This window comes from Heloderma suspectum, chromosome 3 (assembly GCF_057233095.1).
Source record: "Heloderma suspectum isolate Gila_16-S chromosome 3, 16-S_ref, whole genome shotgun sequence".
Classification (NCBI taxonomy): Eukaryota; Metazoa; Chordata; class Lepidosauria; order Squamata; family Helodermatidae; genus Heloderma; species Heloderma suspectum.
The window spans coordinates 174,842,737-174,866,886 of NC_139460.1; the positions used below are offsets into that span (position 1 = coordinate 174,842,737).

A 24,150-nucleotide genomic window follows, 5' to 3' on the forward strand; every position below is an offset into this window, starting at 1 on the left:
GTTTTGCATTGTTGGTATTAAACGTTGTTTTAACAACTACTACTACTACTACTACTACTACAAGAATAACAAGAAGTCATCTCTCAGTGTTCAGACATTTAGCAGGCAGCAACACTGGAAAGCCCCAAGGGAGGATGTCCTGGTTAGGATGTCTAGGGGGCTATCCAAGAACTTCAAGCAGATGGAGAGGCTGTAAGAACTGAAGCGGGGGGAGGAATGGTAAAAGAAAGAGCACACACACCCTTCAGCCACCTCCTTCAAGTAAGGAGCCCTGCCCCCTGAGAAATTTCTCCAAAATTCCCAACATCCCAATGAAAGAGGCAGAAAAATGACTGCCTCTTTTGCAGGAAAACAAAGAAGTTGCAAAAGGACAGGTAGGGTTTTGGCACACCACTGCTATGCACAAACATGCATGCATGCATGCATGCGTGTGCACACACACACACACACCTGCATAGTAGAGTTCTCCAACAGTTCCCAAATAGTAGGGCTTGAGTCCTGTTTGTCATTTGTAAACAGATCAATCCTTGTTCTGGAAAATTCCTTCTTTCAATAAAGGATGTTTTCAAAAGAAGAACGCAGCCAGCAATGTAACACACCCCAGGACTCCACCAGAAGGAGAGTACATCAAGGGCAAGCTGCTGAACACAAAATGCTCATTTCCTCAAGACCATTTGTAAAGGCCATTGAAAAGCCAAGACAAAAAGAGAAAGCATTGTAGCCACAACACAACTGTACTGGAATCCTGTTTCTCAGCTTTCCCCACTTTCTTTTATCTCATAGGGCACAGCAAGAAATATCTGATGCTAGATTTCCTTTGCTTCCCCAATAATTTCACTGTAATGAGGTTTCAGTGTTCTGTCTCAGCAAGGTCAGCTCAGGGCTTTGAACATCTCCACTGCTAAAATTCAGCCAGCAGAACTGCAGGAGGGATGGAATGAATTTTCAGCCAATGACTCTTCTCTGTAGGCTGTGGAAGTACCCATGCAGTAGATGACTGTTCATGTTCATCAAAACATAGCCATTTTGACCCTTCAGGAATTCAGCCAGACGGCACTAAACTCAAATAGTGCCCTGATGGGAAAAGGAATCCATTTCAAAAGCTGAGAATATGAGGGATACAATAGGGCTGGAAATAGGTGAATGTGGTAAGACTGAGACTGCAGAAACACTCCAGAATCAATTCTGTATGTAGCTGAGAGTTTATTCATACAGAAAAGTATCTAGGATAAGAGATAAGATAATAAGAGTTTCCTAATGACTGCAATACAAAATTAATCATTAAGCTGATAAGGTATTAGAGGGAGTGAGGTCCCAGCCAGGGTTTCTTTCTATAACTTTTACAGTATGGGCCTCTCCTGCCCTTGGATTGGGCTTCTGGCCTGTTTCCTTATCATGACAGGAAAGCAGCATCCAACATTTGCAATTATGGGGAAAATGTAGTGTATGCTTGCACCTGGGCTTTAGCACAAGGAAGCAAGAGCATGAGAAATTATTCATGTTTAGCTTCAGAAAGGCTGCTGTATATATGCCTTTGGACCATATCCTGGGACTCATACAACTGTTCATTTTTAAGCAGGAATTATGTGCTGTTTGAGGACCGCTACGACCTTCCATGCCCACACTGTATTTGTACACCCCTTCAATGCATGCAAAGAATTAGTGCTGAGCGGAAACAGGACCTGCATGCACTGCACAAACATTTTCCTTCCCTGTGAAACATGTCCCCACCCCTTTTAATGATTCCTCATACCCCTTTGAGAGCGAATCTATTCTCAAGGATGTAGCTGCTCAAGAAAAGAGGGAACACATCCATGTTGCTGAGGCAATCTGGCCAACTATGACGATTCTGATCCAATTGTGCACAGTTGACTAGTTGGGGCAGACAGCAGTTTGGGATGTGCTGGCTTCTATATACAGAGAAGGGGGGAAACTCTCCGATGCACATGTCTGCTTCTTCTGCAATGTTCTGCATTATCAGGGAACAAATGGCAGCTTGCTTTAAAAAGGAAAACAATGGTTTTCCATTTCAATTATCAGTAAGCATCTAAGTGACCTGAAATTAGTTTATCTTACACTGCTAAATATTCTAATACAAGTAGGGTTTGTTTTCCCTGTTAAAGGACTATGTTACCTTCCTGAAGGGACACATTTGCTCATGAAAGGAGAGGAAAAGACAGACGATTCTCACAATAAATAAGTAATCAAAATGAAGACAAAAAGCTCTGCATACCTCATGTTAAACACAGAAAAATTGTCATCAGGTGAGAAATAAACCAAGCCCTTGAACTTCAAGTCAATGACAAAAATGAGGCAATGGGGTTGGGACAGTAAAAAAAAAAAGTTACTTAGCAGCTTGCAGAATTTTTTTTCCAGCAGAATACAGCATCAGCATTATTAATTACTTTGGAGTGTAACGCAACAACAGTAATTTTGTGTACCACTAAAACTCAACAGATGCTTACCTTGTTGGTAGATAATATGGAGCATGCATGAAAGGATGGCAGAGATTCCGCACTTATAAGAACATAAGAGCAGCCAAATTAAATCTGACCATCTATTCCAGTGTGTTGTATCCAGTAGATGTTATTTAGATGCTGCCAGGAAACCCACTAGCAGGGAAAAGTAACTACTCCCCCCTAGTACTTGTCCACATAATGTCTGAGCTCCTAGAACTGTGATTTGTTCTAACCAAATTTAATTAAAGCAAACCAAGATCAAATGGTGGTTTGATATCTTGCTTTGCTAACAATGTAATCCTAAACATGTCTACTCAGAAGTAAGTCCCATTGATGTCAATGGGTCTTACTCCAAGGTCAATGGGTATACTACTGCAGTCTACCTTTGGTTACAGCAAGGTGTAGTTCTGAGTTCAGATGTAACTGGAACTCTGGTTTGTTTTAAAGTGAAAGCACTCCTTCTCTCATGTGCAAAAGAGGAGAGGTGATGGAGAACTCTCAACCCAAGGCTCATTCAGGGCCAATGGCTGTACTCAGGCATCACTTTTTCCAATCTTCCAAACATATATGGCTGCATTCTCATTTCAAAACGAGAAAAATGATTTAAATTAGTCCCTTTTTTCTTGTTGATTCTATTGATTTATATTGATTCACTATGTCAAAGGCTGTGTCACTGGTAAAAAACTGTCACTGTGTCACTGGTAAAAAATGCAACCACCTAAATGTTGAGAAAGGCCAGGTGGTCAAAACAGGAGACAACACTATTGTACCAGTTGCACTGGTTGCTGGTGTGTTTCCAGGTCCAATTCAAAATGCTGGTACTGGCCTTTAAAGCACTAAATGGTTTGGAACCAGGCTATGTAAAGGGCCATCTTCCCCTGTACCAGCTTGCCTGTGCTTTGAGAGCAACTTCTGAGGCGCTGCTCATGTACCCACCAGTGAGATAGATTAGGTGGGTGGGCATGGCAGTGGGACAGTGCCTTCTTGGGAGCAGCCCCACACATGTGGAATCTTATTCCAAGTGAAGTATGTATTTATTGTTCTTGTTGTTGTTTCTATACCACCCCGTAGCAGAAGCTCTCTGAGTGGTTTACAAAGATTAAAAACCTTCAGACATACAGTATACAACATTTAAAAACCCTTTACGTAAAAACACACAAACAGACTGTAGATACATAGACAACATATATCTAAAACGACTTTAGCAATATGGCTCCATCATAACAAGCCACTAAGGGTCTTTAAAGACCCATTTGTTTAGAATTGATTTTTCTTAAAGTAAGTCAAGGTGCTTACTTGCTCTACTGCTGAAACATAATTGATTTTATTGTCATTCTGCTGGGCTGTATGTTATTGTTATTGATACTACAGTTTTCACTGCTATGTGGAACAAAATGTTGCCATGTATCCTCACCTTCAAACCGGAGTGCTTCTGTTCTGGGTGCCAGACAGCCATGTTCTCCTCCAGGGCACTACATTCCATCCTCCTCTTTTCTGTTGTTCTTTTCGAAGTGACACTCAGTATTCTGAGGGTACTGAACTTGCTCAGTCCTCACTGGACTTTTGCTGGTTGTTGTTGTTTTTGCTACATAGCTTTTCTTTATCTGTACTTCTGCAAACCTTAGGGTTCCCTTGAAACCCCTCTCTTGTTTCTCAATTGTCCTATTTTGGCTCCAGCTCTGTTTATACTCACTATCTGAGATGCTGTTTGAGGGGTGATTGCAGTGCAGAAGAGATATGAGGGGCAAGGCCCTAGAGGGTTTAGTGGCAGTAAACTGAATATTAAAAAAATTATACCTCTCTCTCTAAATTCAGATGGCATATTATGATGAAAAGGAAAGAGCAGATAAGTATGAACACTCAAAGCAATATTTCACCACTATCTTTCTAATGGATGAGCACTGTTTTGTTTGAGGAAATAAAAACAAAAAGCATTAAAACTAAACAAAAATTAATTGACAGAGTTTGTCAATTAATTACGATGCTCCGGATTTGCATGATGGTTTCTCTTGCACAAGTTTATTGCTTCTTTGGAACCTAGCCAAGGTCTGTGAAAGAAAGCTCACCATGGGCTTTTTGCTCATTATCCATAATTTCCTTTAATAATGAGCTGACATTCTGACCTTGTAATCATGCTGGCAATGACATCCTGTATAATCATGTATTTCCTTAACAACAATATCCGGACCCCGGATATGCCACATATACTCAAAGAGAGGTATGCCAAAGAGAAGGAAAAAAAATTGCTACCCTCAGCTGGAAGAATGTGGTTTATGTAAAAAAAACCCAAAAAACAATAAGCCAGCCCACGCCAGGCCAGAGAGGAAGTTGGCTCCTGTTGGTTACCTGCCTGGGCTCTCCTTCTCCAAGTAAGCCTAACCATCCATCTAATGCCACAGAATGCTCACAACATGGCTGTTCTCTTTGCCTTCTGAACCTTCTAATGTTCATTTTATTAGAGCTGAACTACACATGATTGAGGAAGCAACGTTTGTTTATACACACATCTGCCCCATTTACATACAAATAGGGTGAGGCTCTGATTTTTACAACAACAAGGATGTCCACAGGTGAGGGGGCTGAACCCTGAGCCAGGAACTGTGTTAGAATATTCAAATGCCAGTGGGTAGATAACCAGGTTCCGATTCACACATGAGTCCAGGAGGTGCAGATCGGGTCAGTTCATATTGAAATGTGCCCTCTCAGCTTAACCTCCCTCTCAAGGTTGTTGTGAAGATAAAAGTGTATTCTGTCCTGAGTTCCTTGGCAGGATAAAAATGCAATAAAGAAATAAATACTCTGGGGCCATGTTAGCCTTTTTTGTTTTCTGTATAATTATGTACACTGTGCGTAAGTATTGTACATGTAATGCACTGATCTATGATAGTAGAATCATAGAATAGTAGAATCATAGAATAGTAGGGTTGGAAGGGGCCTACAAGGCCATCGAGTCCAACCCCCTGCTCAATGCAGAAATAAATTAGTAATAAAATTATCTATCAAAGAGATAAATTTTTATCTATCTATCTATCTATCAATCAATCAATCAAATAAACACACAAAAGTTTGTGACTTGTATGTGTGGCATTTTGCTTCCAGAAAGTTTGTTGCTTTCGAAGTAATGGCAGTAATATATTGCTGTCTCCCCAGCTTTCACTGGGCCTGCCCAATTCTTTCAACAAATTCTTGCTCAGTCGTGAAGCTCACTTGGTGACCTTGGGCCAGTCACACAGTCTCTCAGTCTAACCTACCTCACAGAGTGACTGAGATAAAACGTTCTCCTTGTAGGAAAGGTGGTATATAGATGTAATAAATGAATAAATTTATTGAATGTACTTAGGGCACAATCCTATGCAGATAGGCGGCCACCTCCGAACTCGGAGGTGACTGTCTATCCAGTGCAGGGAGGAGAAGCATGGAAGGGATCGGTCCCTCCACACTTCTCCTGCCCTGCATTTGCGGCTAGCCAATATTGGCTGTCTAGCCATGGGAGGGCGGGGTGGGAAAGGAGGCTTGTTCGGCATGTTCGGCCTTTCCGCCCCGGAACACCCCATTTTTGAGGCTCCAGGCTCCTCTTGTGAGTGCAGGGCATGGGGCTGTTCCACAATGCCCTGTGAGGCAGCGTGGAAGGGGGAAGGTCGGTTTTCCAGGAACCGACCTCAAAGTGCAGGCTTTGAGGTCGGTTCCCAGAAAGCCAGATATCTTATGGCCATCCAACCACTGACTAGCGGCCTGAGGATTGCTCCCTTAGTCAAGTTTTGGACAGCCCCACTGGATAGCCCCATGCCCCCAACTCCCCTCATAACCAACCACAGATGCCAATTCACAGTAGATGCAGAGCAGCACAGGAGAAAAGGACCCTTTAACACCTACATGGTGACCAGCTAGTTCTGCTTTGTGTAGGGACGAGGTTTCCACCCCCAACTTGAAACTACAAAAAGTAGGCAACTCAGAACCTATTAGACTCCCTCCTCATAGTCATAGCTGGTTGGTGGGATGAGGGGAAAATACAGGATTGGAATGAACAGCCACATGTTTTCTTATTGCTGAGCAAAACTGTCAGCAGACTCAAGTGCTTCACCACTGCGGAACTGTACTATTCGGACCACAGGCAAGGGATCAAATGCTCCCTATAATTATAACATATCATGAAGTCGGGCTAGTCTAGAACCCAAAATGCTAGCTTTCATCGATTCCCTAAAATGAAAAACAAACCAAAAACATCTGAACTTTACAAAAAAAAAAAGGTTTTCCAATATTTTTGTGTTCTACCATTCCCATTTGCAACTTTGAATAAGAAGTTCATTTTTTAAAAAAATTGCACACCATATTTTCTTACTGCCACTCTAAATCTGCTTCATGGCTTCTTGGCACATTTGGTCTTCCTCATCCTTATAGCAGCCTAAAGGCATCTGAAAGCTGTCAACAACTAAAAATATCCTGCTCTTGCAGCCTATCCAAGGAGACCACTGATTCCAACCTTGTTATCTCTTTTTTCTTTCTTTCTGCTCTGAATACTCTTCAGTTTGTTGCCTTGCAAAAATGTGTGTGACACAACCACATACAGCAGATCAAACTGATCCAGCACCAATTACAGCAGAACTGTAACCTTTCACATCATGCACAAGATACATCTATCAATGCAATTCAAAATGGCCTGCACTCCTTTTGTAATATCATTCAATCTCTGCAAAAGAAAATTATGCACAGGCTGCCTGGAACCTTGCAGTTTACAAATCTTGCAGACAGAAAACACGCATTAGATTGGAATAAATTATTATGACCTTTGGGGTCCCTTACAACTATAATTCTATATACAAATTTGCCTAAAAGCTTGTTTTGTGTTACAACTGGGAGTAGGTGCAAAAACAAATCTTGGAGCAAAACAATCCAAATCCAAAGCAAAAACAATTATCCAGAGACAATCAAGAGACTCATTATATGCTGCCAAATGCCTGAGAGAAGAGGGCAGTTTTAACTTGGTGCCAAAAAGATGACAATGTTGGTACCAGGCAGGCCTCGGTAGGGAGATTATTCCATAAATGGGGAGCCACCACCGAGAAGGCCTTCTCCCTTGTTGCCACACTCCAACCCTCGGAGAAGGCTCCTGGAAGAGGGCCTTAGATGCAGAGTGTAGTGTGCGGTCGGTTCATGCTGGGAGAGGTGTTCCGTCAGGTCCTGTGGTCCTGAGCTGTGTAGGGCTTTATAGGTCAAAACCAGAACTTTGAATTGGGCGCAGAAGCATATAGGCAGCCAGTGCAAGCGGGCCAGAGTCGGTCTTATACGTTCAGACCTTCTGGTCCCTGTTATCAGTCTGGCTGCTGCATTTTACACAAGCTGCAGCTTCCGAACCATCTTCAAAGGCAGCCCCGCGTAGAGCGCATTGCAATAATCTAACTTGGTGGTTGTATGTAGGGATGTACAGAAGTCACTTACCTTTCGCAGATTATGTTGATGGTGGGGGGGAGGCGCTCCGTCCCTCCCCCCAGAATCTTGGCCGGCCGGCTGTGCTCCGCAGGAATTCTGCGGAGCCGCCAGCCGGCTCCGCCAGCAGCTGGACATCCGGCCCTGGCTAGCAGGGACGCAAATGGCGGCAGCCGTAGCTGCCGCCATTTGCATCCCTGCAGTCAGCCGTGATAGGCTACGTAAATGTTTACGTAGCCTATCACGGCTGACTTAAAAAAACAACAACGCGCGTACGCAAATGGTGGCGGCCACTGCCGCCACCATTTGCGTTCCGTATTTTGGCAAATGTCACAAAGTTGCTCACTCAAAGTTCGCAGCTATCGTGCTCTGGAAAACCTATACAGTTCATTGTGTTGGTGATGGCAGCAACAGTAATAACATATTTGATTATAATCAATCTCTTTTTTTAATTTTCAAAATTTCTTATGTTGGAGACCATTTTCAATGGGAATAATTCAGACCACCTACTTTTCAATGGTGTCCTCAAGGCATATATTCCTCTGAGCAATTTGGTTTCAGCAAGAGATATACATGCAGTTTTTTTGCATTCAGCAAAAGAAACCACCCACAATTCCTGCAATAAAAAGAACAGTTTTTAAGAAAAGTCTGCCAGGTTTTCAGGCCAGACACAACAATGCAGAAACAGATACCACCACCTAAAAGCATATATTCATAGAAGAATCAGCACCTTCTATTTTCCCCTCATAGGCCATATTCATTTATTATTAAAAAATGACAATAACATTCTTTGAAAGAATGAACAAAGATTATTATATGGTGCTGTCAAAGAACAGGGATGAAAAGAACAGGGATGAAAGAAGGCTGCTCAGTGAGGTCACAAGGCTATTCAAACAGAAAAAGAAATGAGCATAGTGTTATGTGATGTCCAGTGATTTTGTAAAATTCTCTGTTACTTGATTAATGTAAATAAATATACACTTCTTATTGGCAGAACACAATGTTGGAAGTCTCTTTGTCAGTTTTGGACTAAGGTATTTACCATTCCCTGTAAGCAAGCACAGAAACAATAGTGGAGAGCATGCAAATGCAATGAAGCCATGGATTAATTTCAAACTCATCACGTAATCTTGTGATATTTCCCACGAGATCTCCAAACAGGTTGCTGCACTGTGAGACATTATTTCCATATTTATTGGAAATAACACTGGAGCCAAGACAAGGCACTATTCCTCTGAGCATTCTCATGATGAGAATGAAATTAACTCATGCTGCCACAGCAGGATATTTCTTTTTCTCTTCTTTGGCATCTGCAATACTCACCGAAGGTGACTAGCTACACTTTCTGCATTGTTGTGATACTACCTACCACCATCCTGCTATAATTAGATTCTTGGTAATTATGGCCAATTTACAATGATCCAAGATTATGCCCAATTTGTGATGCAAATTGCACAAGGGCATTCTGATACGAAAATCATTGACCAGATAGATTCATCTAACTGTTCTGAAAAGCTTGATCATAAGGCCCATTTTTGCCAACAGAGTACATAAAATAAATAAGCCCGGGGGGGGGGGGGATTTCCCAGGCTGTTTTCGAGATTCCTATACAAATCTTGACAGCCATTTGTTTAAAATAAACCCTTTAAAAAGAATAAACAACAGAACACATTTGATATATCAAATTGCTTCTAATACTTAAATAAACAGAACTAGTACAAGACTTAAGGGCTGACAGATCAATGAAGTAATTTTTAGTTGTTCTACTATACAAATAAATAAATTGTATATGACCGTAGCCTCAATATGGTGACTTTCTGAAATATTGAGGTATATGAGATAGCTTTGGTTGATTAAACTGTTAATTACTGTCCACTATTTGAAGGAAAGTCCATTTACAATATTTTCTCTTATTTCATATTATATGACCCAAAATAGCCTAAAAAATAAACATGGGTACACTTAACTGTACAGCGTCATCACTTACAATTTGCCTTCACCTATTAAAATCAGCCCCTGGTTAATCAACTAAAGCTTTAGTTAATTAATTTACTGATTAAACAGTCCTAGCTATTTTCATTATTGAGATGAATGGGCATTTGATGAAAAGTACATGGGCAGCTAAATGTAATGAGCAAAGGCATCCAAAACTGATTGCAGAATGCCCACCCTATATTAATAATGACCAGGTTTTTGTAGAAACCCATGATTCAATTAACCCATGGATTGTTTTTTATCCAGAGTTAACCAACAATTTGACTGCCAGATGATCGAGCAAACTGCTGGTTGTTTGGTCAATTCCTAGGTTGTTTGGCTCCTGTCCCCTTCTCCTACTCTCTCCCTGTATCTCAAATGCCTTTGCAGCACTGTAGTTGTGGCATGTAGAGCAGCCAGGTCTTTTGACCACTCTTCCCTGCATTCTCTGTAGCCTGGTGAAACAACCCATGAAAAACCCAACAACAAACCATGATTTCTCTTTGTGGATTTTTTGGGGTTAACAACTCATAGTTAAGCCATAGTTACAATACAATAACCCACAGTATAGGTTGTTGTTACATGTGTGAACCAGGTTATTGACCAGTTCACTTAATGACAAACCATGGTTTAATTAACCATGGTTTGTAGAATCATGGGTTGTCATTATGTGTGAACCCAAAACTGTGAGTTAGCTATGGGCTATTAATCACAAAAAAACCACAAAAAGAATTCATGATTTGTTATTGGATTGTGAACTGTGGGTTGTTTAAACCATAGCTTGTTGTAACATGCAAACCCAGAATTGTGGATTGTTCATGGGGGGTTTTGCCAGGCTACAGAGGCAGCAGGAGAGAGTTATAGAAAATATGCAGCCTCTTTACATGCCAGTACTGCAGAGCTGCAAAAGCAGTTGGGATACAGGGAAGGATAGGCAAAGGAGGATGGAAACAAATAACCTGGGACTGAGAAAACAAACCATTTTTTGTTCTGATCATCTGCCAGACTGGTTCACATGAAACGACAACGCAGAGTATGGGTTGAGTATGGGTTTTTATTGAATCATGGGTTGTCATTATGTGTGAACCCTGCATTATGGTTTAACCATGAACAACCCAGGAAGAGAGGCCATGGTTTGCTGTTGGGTTGTGAACTCTGGGTTGTCATAGTTAAACCATAGTACAGGGTTCACATTTAACAACAACTCACAATTCAACAACAAACCAACATTCAATGACAACCCATACTCAGCCCATACTCAACCCATACTCTTGGTTGTCATTATGTGCCAACCAGGGGCAACAAACCATGGTTTAAATAAATCATGGGTTATCATTACATGTGAACCAGGTCAATAGTGTGAATTGCCTGTTGGGAACAACAATGGAGAAACATTCTATTTAAGTTATGTAAGTCATGGGACAAAGAGATTGTAATAATGAATAGTAGTGCCAGATTCTACCATCCATCCACAACCTGTGTGTGGCACCACATCCATTATCACTGTTTCTTTTGTCCCTCAGACCTATTCAGCTGTTAATCAGCAGGCTGTCCCATTTCTCTTAGGAATAAAATTCCAAGAAACAGGCTAGGGAATTAAGACAGTGGCTCTTTTATTGTCAAACTAATTAAATGTAATTAAATTAATGGCAGCCTGGAATTGAAGGTATTTTAAAGAATCAAAAGCATTTGCTTTACATTTATAAAGATTACAGTGACTACATCCTTTTAGGGTAATTGCCAGTATAACAACATAGTTGGTGGTTGAGTTCCTGACAGAGTCGATTTAGACTGTCAGGATTCATTAGCAAGTGTATGACTGATAAACAATTGAGTTAATTTTAAGCTGACAGACTATGTTCAAAAAATGAAAAGATCCTTATTTTGTGGACTGAAATCAACCTTTACCCACCACATCCTCACATAAGAGTCTATAGTTCCTTTATAACAGGTCAGCCATACAAGAAATCCAGTAGTGTTCAGACGTTTGGAAATTTACTACACATATATTTTTTTAAAATCAGAAAAGAAATATAGTACTGATAGTCATCTAATGTTGCCATTGGTCCCTTTTTCCAGCCTTCTAAGGGGAAAAGCAGGTTCACTGAATGTAGCCCAATAACTCTGCTCACACTCTGTGGAAAATCACCTCCCACCATTTTAGAAGATCCTGAAGATATTATAGGCCTCTCCCCTAGGCTTGCCAAATTACCCAAATGAACATGCTTTGTACAGTTTGAGGCAGGCCAGCCAGCATCCATTTAGGGTATAAACTGACCTAGAGTTTAGCTTTCTTTTCTTTTCTTTTCTTTTCTTTGTTAAACATCTCTGGGCCTTGTCCTTCTGAAGATATGAGGGAAAATGTGCAGGAAGTATGCTACCCAATTGGTCAGTAAGAAGCAAGGCACTTCCACCTTCCAACATTTGAACTAATGAGTGGAAGCCACTGTTATGAGTGATACACAATTGACCAAGGAACTAGGAACAAGCAATAGTTCTGCTAATTAGCCTGAATCTGGTGGAAGGACAACAGATTGCATTATGTATATGGGATAGGACAATGTTGTTCTAGATTGGCAATTGCTTCTTATAATGAAAGGTAAGCCCTCAAAATTATTATGTAGTACTTTCTGAGTAAGCACCTTGCTGTGGTTCATTTACTATCTGTTTATAGCACACTATGGCCTGGACTGGCCCCCCTCTCTGGCCAAATTTACTTCCCATTAAAAGAAGGCTACCTTTACTATAATGGAGTATAATTATTAGACACACATTTTGCATAAGCATATCCCCCTTCTGTATTTCACAATGAAAACAGGAATACTCTTGACTATTTGTACCAGTCCTACTCTAACACCGCTTAAGTACCCACCCTGACACACACAATAGTACACATTGCTGAAGGCTCTTCTCAACTTGTTGTATGATGTATTAAATTATTCTGCAACAGAATGTGCCCAGCAGTGCTTTTTGTCAAGCTGATTAAAGATATACTACAAAAATAAATAATTGCCCCATAATATGTTATCAACAATTTAGAATGAACCTAGCCAGCTGCAATGCGTGAACGGTCAGGCTGTGAAGTACATGCATTTTATCTTCAGTGTGCACTGAAGACAAGATGCAGCCCCTCTCCACCCCACACACACACCTCAGAGATTTAATTCCTGAAGATCTGGGGCAGGGGAAGAGGGGTTAAACCCAAAGAACAGCAATTCATACCTATGTGATTTGTAAAAGGCATCCCCAGCATCTTCCCCAAATGCAAAACAGGGATAGTGATTTGGTAGAGATCGAAATCAGAAACTCAGAACCATCCTTGGTAAATAGAGACAGATGGAGCACATGCAAAAACAGAGCCATACCATCAGTCCCAACCGGAAACCTGGCCAAAGACAGGGAGAATTTATTATCTAAAGCAATAATTCACATGCTTCAAGTGCAGAAGAAAAGATACTGCAGCACAAATTGCTGAATGACATTTAACGCAAGTATAACATGCAGATATTCACTCTGTTGCAATACATCTTCTAGAATAGCTGCCTGTGACCAATTTATGTTACTCTATACCCAGTATCCCATCTCTACACAGAATAATAAAGTGCTCAGCTCCAACATTATTAAGAAGCAAGAAACTAATAATAATGTAATTAATTGAATGCCATCACATATATCATTGGAACGTATTGGGGACAGAAAACATGAAGAGCAAGGAAACAGACTTGGAGAAAGAACAAAAAGTGAAAATGTAGTACAGCATAAACCCAAATGTACCAATTTAATGTCATGGAGAAGAGAGGGAATTAAAATCAAACCAGAGAGGGAATTAATACCTCAAACCAGCTTAAGTCTGTAGTGTAGATATGTGTTTAGAATGATCTCTTAACCTAATTTCCTGCAGTTTTTATCAATTAACAACCATCACCCCTTTGTCTCTGGTCACAATCTATTGCTCTTCATTTTCTGTATAACTACTTTTTGTGTTTTCTCAAAGATACAAGAATCAGGTTTTTTGAAATCTTCCTTCGTGTGTCATGAATATTATACTCGCCACCCCTGCCGTCAACCCACTCTGAATTCTCACCAGGCCTGTAGCCAGAAATGATATGTCAATGCAAAACAGCAAAACCTACATCCATAGAAGCAGTTGCCTTGTGGGCTCATTAGGTTCTTCCATCACTGTGCTGTCTAACAGAAAGCCCTGCTCTGGGTATTCACAGATTTCACTTCCCATGGGAATGAGCTTCCCCAGAGGAGCTTCATATGGGAGAAGACTCTCAATTTCAATGTTTGCCTTGAAACACTGATACTACTTCTAAGCTACCAGGTCATCTGCATCAAATTCGCTGATTTCAATGTTTGCCTTGAAATTAGCAGGTCTGATGCAGATGAACAGGTATCTCATCAGAATTAGCCTTGTGACATCACTGACAAAATCGCAAGGGTCAACACAGCCAGTTAGATTAAATGGCAGCAAGACCAAGTGAAAACAGATACAGCGGGGGCAGAGAAGAAAAAAAATATGGTGCTGAAAACAACAAAGCAAATATGCAATTATGTTTACAATGAGGACTGAAAATTGCTAAAAACATGAATTTTTTTTGTCTTTCGTGAACATAAAGACACACACACACTATACACCCTGGAAGGTAGGCCAGTATTATCTCATATTGCAGATCAAGGCCTCAGGCAAAGAGGAGAGTAACTTGCCTAAGACTGCATTCCTGTACACTAGGGATGGGGAACATATGGCCCACCAAATGTTGTTGGTCTGCAGCTCCTATCATCCGTCACCACTGGCTATGCTGGCTAGTGCTGATAGGAGTTACAGTGCAGCAGCATCTGGAGGGCCACATGTTCCCCACCAGTGTGCTACACAATTATCAGGAAGTAATTCCCATTGTCGATAGGACTTACATCTGAGTCAACATGCATAGGATTGCATGGTTAGACATCTAGTGACGGCATGACTGAGCTGAGATGTGAACGAGACATTTCCAGCTCACACCGTTGGCCATAGATTGTACCACTAGGAATCTCAACAAACGTAATTTGTGGAGGAAATTCCAAGGATTTTCACTGAAGCCCACTGCAAACATGCCCTCGGTGGCACGGCTCCTGAAAACAGATCCCACCTAGATGGGATTCTACACAGCTGCAGCAGGAACCCAAGGAGCACAGTTATTGATCTGGAAGGCTAGGAGAATCTGAAGACCTGCCTCTTTTGCCAGGTCAAACCATGTTCAGTCACATGGAGCCCCAACTATACAAACGTAATTTTGGAGGCACTCCTGCTGCTGAGAGACCTCAGTTGCCATTTTAATCCTAAACACAGGACTGGCCCATGCTACTTTACTGCCTGATGTGGAGCAGCAACCCCTCCAGACCAGTCAGAGTGTGTAGTCCCCAATGCCAGTCTAGTTATTTTGGGAGCAGAATATCCCACAAGTGTCTCTTCCTTTCCCTGGCAATAAAAGTACAACAATAACGTAAGCAATTTACTGCCTGTCCATGACACACAAAATCATCCCCCTTTGGAGGCCACTTTACATTGTCTAATGTGTTTAGAACTAGTAGAATTAGTAGCCATCTACCATCTAGATCTGAGGCTGTGGAACAGGAACCCAAGGGGCATAGTTATTGATTTGGAAGGCTAGGAGAACCTTAACACCTGCCTCTTTTGCCAGGTCCATTTGGTGGTTCTATCAGCTGGTCTTTAAGCATCTTGCCACAGCCTTGTAAAAGCAGTAGTATTTAACCTGGAAAGTGAGCATCCGAAGTCCAACTGGACTGGAAGTAAAGTTTGGTGAGTATATCATCATCACACATACAACTATGTCAACGGTGGGCCTTAGGCAGCTCCAGGGCAAGGAGCTGGGAGTCAGAAGGTCTTGGGACTGCAGCTAGCCAGGCAAATGCCCAGCCTGACCTGGAACTCTACAGCCCTGGATTCATAGAGTCAGCCTAGAACCCCAAAATACATCACAGCCCAGGGAACCCAACCCCACACTAGCAATCATGAGAATGACGTGGCAGCATGCACAGCTAGAATAGAAGGGGGTTATTCTGTGCTCTTCTCCCAAACAGCATTTAACATGTTTTGTCCATTCGTATAGAGATTTGATTCACTAGAGCCCCAGTTTCTGCCACCTAATTTTGATTTGGGTCTCTCTCTCTTTCTCTCTCTCTCTCTCTGCTCACATATTAATAGGCACAGCTATTTAGAGCAATCTTGGATGTGATGAAAGTATAAAAAGTTCTTTTTCAAGGAGCTGCAGATTACATTCGAGAGTTGCCTTAGCGTATCCCAGATGCTTAGAGAACTGAGGTAGGTCAGTTGTTCCTAGATAACATAGCTCTGCAGAATATCTAGCATTTGGGAAAACAGCAATACACAATGACTGCCAACATACAGAAAAGAGAGTTTATCCAGCAAGCTCAGCTTCTCACTGGCTTCAGTGAGATGGTCCCCAATGACAAAGGTCTCTAGATCAGCAACAGTGAAAAGATATGGGTGAGTTATGCATCACAAATCCGACCCTGGCCAGGAACTCGCAGGGTGTTCCTAGGCAAGCCACTCTCCCTCCAGCCCGGCCCCTATCCCACACCTGCAATAGGAGAATAATAAGTTCTTAAGTTCTATTAAAATGCTTATTATTCATTATTATCTATTATAACTATTATTAATGTTCTACTGTTTCTGCTACATCACTTCACTTAGTTTTCTGTACTGATGTGGGTGGGAGAGCCAAGTACAACTCCACTATCATGAACAGATCACTATGTGATCAGGTCTGAACTGAATGCTGCCTTGAATCAATTTTGATGGTCCACCCCCAGATACTTATGGATCCAAAAAGTTCCCTGATGTCTCTGAGGTATTTTCCCACAAATTCAGCTTATGGTCCTGCCAAGACCCTAACTGACCCCTGGAACCAGGGAAAGTCTTGGGCTATAGACTGAATTGCTCCCAAACAGCTCTGGACAAGCCCTTCATTTATCTCTGCTCCATGGTGTACCATGGAAGTGAGGATGATGAAATGGCAAAGTTGATGTCTAGAGCACTGATGGCAGAAAACTCAGGATGAATAAGATCAGATGCAGGTTGGAACCCATCTCAAGGCTTATTCTGTGGTGCTGATGTTGACAAATTACTTGGAGGAATGAGACCAAACACCTGCTCTTTGGATCCTTGCTAATCCTGGCTTTAAAATCAGCCAGAGCTGGGCTTTCTTTATGGGTATCAGTTGTGGAAAATGTCTGACTAAGGGGTACTGTGATGGTTTTGAAGGAGGTACTGATAAAAACACTTTTCAAAAAAAGCAAAATTTAGATTCCTTCTCTTTGGAAAAGTATTGCCCACTTTCTGCCATTTCTAGGACTGAGTGGTGGCTTGTCAACTTCAGACAGTCTTAGTGGAGGACACTAATTATTTAGATCCATTCCAATACACTTTCATCCTCGGTTTCAGATGGAAACCATCTTGGTGGATGATTTACTCCAGGGAATGGATGGGGGGAGTGTGACGCAGTAGCTTTCAATAACATTGACTGTGGTATCCTTCGGGATTGCCTTTCTGGTTGGGACTTGAGGGTGCTGTGTTACAATGGCTCCAGTCTTTCTGGGTGAGTGGGGGGCAGGCTGTAAGGTCCAGAACATGGTGTTGCAGAACTTCTGTTCCACCCCTTGGCCATTTGCTTTTGGGGTGCATCAAGGCTCCATCTTGTTCCCCATTGTGTGTGTGTTTAACAACTACATGAAACTGCTGGGTGAAGTCATCCAGAGGTTTGGGCTGAAGTGTCATTAGTAAGCAGATTGCATGAAGCTCTACCTCTCCTTTCTACCTAATCCCAAGGAGGCAGTGGAAACCCTGGCCAGAAGTATAGGGGCAGTTTGGGGATGGATGAGGGAAAGCAAGCTAAAACTTAATCCAGATGAGATACATGTATTATGGGTCAGGAAATCTGCTGATCTGGATGGTAGTGTATGCTTGGTCCTAGATGGACTACACTCCCCCTAAAGGGCAAAGTACAGCTTGGCACACTTCAAGGAAACACAGGTGTCCTCTGTGATCAGAAGTGCTTTTTACCAGCTTTGGCTGATTTATCACCAATGGCCTCATCTAGAGACGGCAGATCCTGCCTCAGTGACACGTGTTGGTTACATCCAGGCTGGATTACTGTAGTGTGCTGCCCCTAAAGATGGTTTGGAAGCTTCAGTTGGTGCAGAATAGGACAATGAGAATGCCTGTAGGAGCTAGGTGTTTTGATCACATTATACCTATTCTGTGTCAGTTACATTTGATGCTTTCTTGTTTCTGAGCCTAATTTAAGATGCTAGTATTACCCTTTAAAGCCCTAAATGGCTTGAAACCAGACTATCTGAAGAACCACCTACACTCATATATACTTACCTGAACCATAAGATCAGCACATCGGTCCATCAACAAGAGCTATTAGGCTGGTTAGTACAAGAGTTGGGGGGTTTCTGTAGTGGCCACACATCTCTGGAATACCCTCCCCAGGAAAATATGTTTTGCTCCCTCCTTGTTGGCCTTTAGGTAGGCTCTAAGCACCTTTTTATTCCACTCAGCTTTTTGATTATTTGTGGTGCTTGAACTATTTTATATGCTGCCATTCCTGTTGCTATTTTTATCTGATTGTCTTATCTGATATATTGCTTTTTGTGCTATTGTTGTTTTAATATTTTGATGTTACTGTTTGTGTGATCTTATTATGTTATTTTACTGACTACTGTCAGGATAATTTATCCTGGAAGGGTGGTTTAAAAATCTCTTAAATAAAATGAATGAAATGAAATGTTGCTACCACCAACTCATCATCGTATAGGGATACTACTCAGGAACAATTAAATACAAGAGACAAACTAACAGCTGAATCTAAGAATGTTTGAAGCTGTATAAAGTGCCACTCCTGAGAAGTTCTCTATTCCTTCTGTTTCTCTATCTATAAAATTCTCTACATTACCTCTCTAGCATTGATAAAATGATCTCTGAGACTAAGATGAAAGGGGGGGACTATAAATGATATTAAAGACTAACCAGCCTAATCTCAGATTTTGTCTGTCTGACTCTCGTCTTTTTCTTCAAATAATCAATTCCTTCCCATCTCTTGGCCTCTTTCAAGCTCCTAGAGATCAAATAAATGTGGTGAAATCCACCTGTTCCTCTTTAGATCTAATGGGGGGGGGGAGTGACTTATATCCTCAAATCCTTTTGGAATTAAAAAGACTTGATAATCTTTCCTTGCTAGTTGTCCCCTTTTTGTAGCAGAACATGCTGTACATCAAGTACAAATAATGGAGGAGACATTCACACAGTCGACACCTCTGCAGGCCCACTGTGTCCAGTATGTTTAAATAAATCTAAATCCATCTGTAATCTCTCTTCTTCCTTACTTGCTCTGTATGTACATTTCATTTTATTTCACTTCTGATACCAAAGGTCTCCATTACAGATTAAAGTACAGAAACCTATGCAGAGAAAATAGTTCCTGTTTTGTGGGCCACAAACATACAATTCAGACCACCTGTTCAGATCCATTTGTCGTATGTTACCAGCAGGGCTGGGCCGTGGTTGCAGCACCATGGAAAGCTCCAAGTTAGCAAATCATTACAACATAGACTAGAGGTGAACCTTAGCCTTAGTCTCCCATTCTAATTCTCCTACAGTCCATCCCCCAGCCATCCCTGCCTGAAGCCTGTGAAACTTTACCGGGCCAATTCCCTTGCCTGAAGGTGAACGCTTTCCCTCCCTTCTGTGGCTTCCCCCTGGAACACTCCCTCTGCTGATGGAAAGGTGCAGTAGAGCAGGAGGTGCCTGACTTCGCAGGCGACTCAGCTGAAGGCACCCACAAGGGTCCTAGCTTGAATTCTGTAGGCTCCTGACCACTAGCCTCAGGTTTAGAGTCAGGAACCTAGTGTAGTTCCTCAGCAGCAAGTACAGCAACCCTAAACTCAGCCAACTCTGAGTTTGTGACCCGGAGCATGACATCCCCTTTCCCTCAATAGCCCCAAATGATCTCAGAGCTAATGCCACAGTTTAGTCCTAGGATGCATGAAAAATGCCTTCCTGCTAAGTAACCATGCTGGCTTCACCACCACCCCATACTGTCAATGTCTCCTACACTACACCAGCCACCTAGCCATGGCTGAAAGAGGCAAGAAAGGGTGTTGTTGAATGATGAAAGGGTGTTGCCAAAAGGGCATGAGGAATGAACTTACCAAGGATAAAAGTACCTACAAGAGTAGTTTGACTTTCTCCAGTCATCCAATATTACATTTTTAGGTGACAACCAAGAAAAACCTGACCCTCTGATTTGACCTAGCCATAGGCCTGTGTTTACTCATCCCCATTTGCAAAGGTTGAAAGCAGATATCTTCCTGATTGTCCCCAGGTACAACAGTGCAAGTAGGCATGAGTGAAAAAGGACACAGTTCTTTGACCTCAAGGCCCCTCACATTCTTAATCTAATTCTGAGGGGAAACACAAATGTCCAGCCATCATCTCCCTCCCATTTTCCCCAAAGCTACAAGACTTTCCATAGAATATTCCAAGTTCCTTCTTTAAATAAAACAATAGTCCTATGATTTACACTTACAGGTTATCTCCTCCCTCGCTTCCTAGTTTATTTTTATGGACAGTCACCATTAACACTCATACATTGCTGAGGTTGTTCTTCCATTCTGACAAAACCTATATGCTTACTTGCCATTTCTATAGTTTAATGTCAAATTCAGATAAAGTAGCACTGAAAACTGTCACAGAGGGAAATAAAACAGAATACATTGTAGCACCTTTTATAGAATCCCCAAAGTGACAGAACTTCATAGATGAGAAATATAGGGACCACAAAGGGTGTTCACATTAAAGCTAATGTGAAAACCAGAGAAATATTTGCCTACGAAAAGCAAAGCAGTTATTTGGCTCAGAGAAACAATGGAGTATCTCGCAAGGAGGCCACAAACCTGCCTGCCACTGTTTAGAGTATATTCTTCTTTGATGCTCTTCAATTCATCATTTAGCTTTGCAATTGTCAATGCAAACTTCTCTTATCAATCTCCATGGCCAGTCATAAGTCATATTGAGCATAGGGGCCCATATCAACTCTCTCCACCTCCCTCTCCACTCTTTCAGGTTTCCATCTCCTTTCAAGTCCACTTTTACGCACCCTCTTTAGAGTCACACTACATCTCAGATACATGTTGATGATCTAGGGCACTTTGGATATTAAATGGATTTTATATTACTATCCAGGAAGGTTAACATACACATTGGCTTGATAAAAGGTTGCAGTGGGAAAACCCATTTTCATTTTATCCTCCCCCTTTCCCACCTCCTTCAAACACACACTGTGACTTGCAGTAATACCTGCTTCAACGTCAGATCCTAACACTGGACCAGGTTGGAGCCAGCAATACTTGGAAGAGAGAAGAGGTTCAAGTTGAGATCCCCACCCCACAGGAACTTTGCCTGAACTTTTTAGCAAGGACCCTTGCTCTGAATAAAATCTAATGAGCTTCCAGATATTTTTTTATCAGACAACTCAAAATCGGACTTCTGAGCTACCTTTATAAGCTCAGGCCTGAGGGTTCTCGCAAATTATTCTGAAAGGAGTAATCTCTAGAGAGCCAACACAGTGCAGTGTTTAGAGTGTAGGACTAGGGCTGGGGAAACTCAACCTGCTAAGGCTATATATACACACTTACCTGGATGTGAGTAAACATGTACAGGATTGCACTTCTGCGTAAACATGTATAGTAAGTGTGGGCAACTTCATGAGGTCTGGGGGCCATTTCTCCATGTGCAGCGCTGAAAAAAATGGCACCCAGAGTGGCTACAGAGTACCAAAAGGGTAAAAGTAGCTTGTTTTCAAAGCTTGTGGAAGCTACACAACACTAAAAGGGTCAAAATGTCTGCTCCAGATGCCTTTTTAAAATTTACAATTGGGGGCAGTAGGGGCTGCATGTGGCTTATGGGGCACATGTTGCCCACCCCTGATATATAGGATTGTGCTGCCAGGGTCAAATCCTCACTCAACCATGAAGCTCACCGGAAAACCTTAGGCCAGCCACTATTTCTCAGCCTAAGAATTCAAGTTCCAGGTAGCACCCTTGAGAGCTCCAAGAGGAGCTCAGACTGAAGACTCACACTAGCAGGCTTAAATGTTGCTTCAGCAACTTTAACTGTATAGGTTTTTAATATTGTAAAGCCGCCTTGAGTCCCAGTGTTGGGGAAAAGGTGGGATGATAGCAGTAGTAGTAGTAGAAGAAGAAGAACAACAACAACAACAACAATTTAAGCAGTGAACAGCCCTAAGCTGTTTAAGACTGCAGCTCAGCCTGGGTGGCTCACTCCTCCTCCACTGGGAGAAGGCTTTTGTACTTAAAGAGGGTGCACCTGTTTTAGCAGCTGCTGGCTCCAGCAGCTTTGGAGAGACCATACTCTGCTCTGGTTTCTGGGCTACAGTCTTCAGACTATGATGGCAGCAGCAAAACCTTTTCAAACTGGAGAGGTAGCAGCAAGTTGGAATCCTTATGCACTGGGGCTTCTGGGGAATTGGGATCATCCTGGGTTGATACTGAGTGGAATTGCCTCCCCTGTTCTGTTACCTCCTCAGAGTCCATGGCCTTATCCACTGATCATGGGGGGCCATGCCAAGTGCTGGTGATTACCTATAAATGATTGTCTGCTTTGGACACTGCATACTTGAAGGAACAGATGACTCCCTTAGTATATCCTCTAAAATCCTGTGTGACCCTGCTTGACGTTTCTGCATTAAGGAGCATGATATCTGTGAGGGTGCGCAATAAGACCTTCTTGGCGGTGACAATGACAGTTTGGAACATGCTGCTGAAAACCCTTTTACAAGATTCCTTCTTCACTGGAGTGTGCTGATTTTACTGCACTTTAGTCATGTTTCCCCTGTTAGTTTACTCTGGTTTTACCACAATATTATATGCAATTTTAACTCTGCCTTGTTTTTTTGTATTATGCTGTTTGTGATTTAACTGTTACTTGTATCCAGTTCAATTCAGAAAAATACAGAATAGCTTACAATAGCCATAAAATCCATAATATGATTACTTTCAATACATTTTTCAGACTTCTTAATCTTTCTTAGGTATATCTAGAATTATGCAGACAATAACTATGTAATCCACACAGTGGAGTTTTTGTAACATATGTATATATATTCTTTGTATATTGAGATTTGTGTGGGGATGGGGCAAACATGTTTATTCACGCTAATCACTCTTAGCCCTAGGGATAGCGATACAAATATAAATAAAAACAAACAGTTCTTTAATCATTCATATAACAATTTTACTTTACAAAGAGCTTTGCAATCCCTGTGTTATTATAATAGCATTGGTTGAATCACTCCGCTGGTGAAACTAAGTATAACTGTAAAAGACTGTGATCCACTTGAGATGGAAATGGCATATATCTATTTTTTAAAAAATATTGCAGTCTGTTATCTATGCTGGAAGGCACACAAAAAACACAAACACCAAGTGTGGAAACCTTTGTCACATTCCAAAGTAGAATCACTTTTAGGATTTGGCTTCTCAGGCTCCAAGCAACAGTAGCCTGCACATACGGCCCTGGGACATAGCAGGGCCACCGGATCTCGTGGAAGTGCCAGCAGGTCTCCCTCTATAAAGTAAGCAAGCCAGCAACACATGTATAGTATGGCTGAGGCAGGTGATGTTAAAGGGCTCCTTCAAACTCAGCAGGGATCTCTTCCTGTGCACAATGGTGCATATGCCAGGAAAACCCCTGTGCCCCTTGTATTTGTCAAGGGTTTGTGTTGTTGTGCTAAAAATCATTTTCTAGACAAATCTTTTCCTTTCCCTTTACTTATTTTCACACTTCTTCCAAGTATTCAAAATGCTACCTACAACCCTGTATGGCAGGTGTGTATTATCTCCGTATTGCAGATATGGGGCTGAGGATTAAAAAAACGCTGCTTGCCTAAGGCCATCTAGTAAATGCATGGCAGAGGTGAGGTATGAACCAAGAACCCCCGGATTCATAGCTGAGTCTCTTCTCAGGCCACGATGCCCCACCAGCTCTCTAGTGTTTGGTATCGACCACTTTTATGCGATTTTCTTCACCAACACTGACAAATTGAAGACCACAGTCACGGTTTAAAAACTGCTCAGTGTGAAGCTGCAATAAGGCACAAACAAACAAAAACCTCTCATCAAATGCCCCTGTCATTTAGCTTAATGAATGTATGCAAATTGCTAGATTATAGGAAAAGCTTGG

The 24,150-nt window shown here is 41.8% G+C and overlaps 1 protein-coding gene across 1 annotated transcript in view; it reads right to left on the bottom strand.

The window, feature by feature from the left end:
* The window catches only part of LOC146350427 (uncharacterized), a 168,168-nt gene that overhangs the window by 17,864 nt on the left and 126,154 nt on the right, over nt 1-24,150 (bottom strand). The window contains exon 4 of the mRNA XM_084845548.1: nt 8,394-8,499. Coding sequence (XP_084701674.1) covers nt 8,394-8,499 — 106 coding nt within the window. The remainder of the gene's footprint in view (nt 1-8,393; nt 8,500-24,150) is intronic.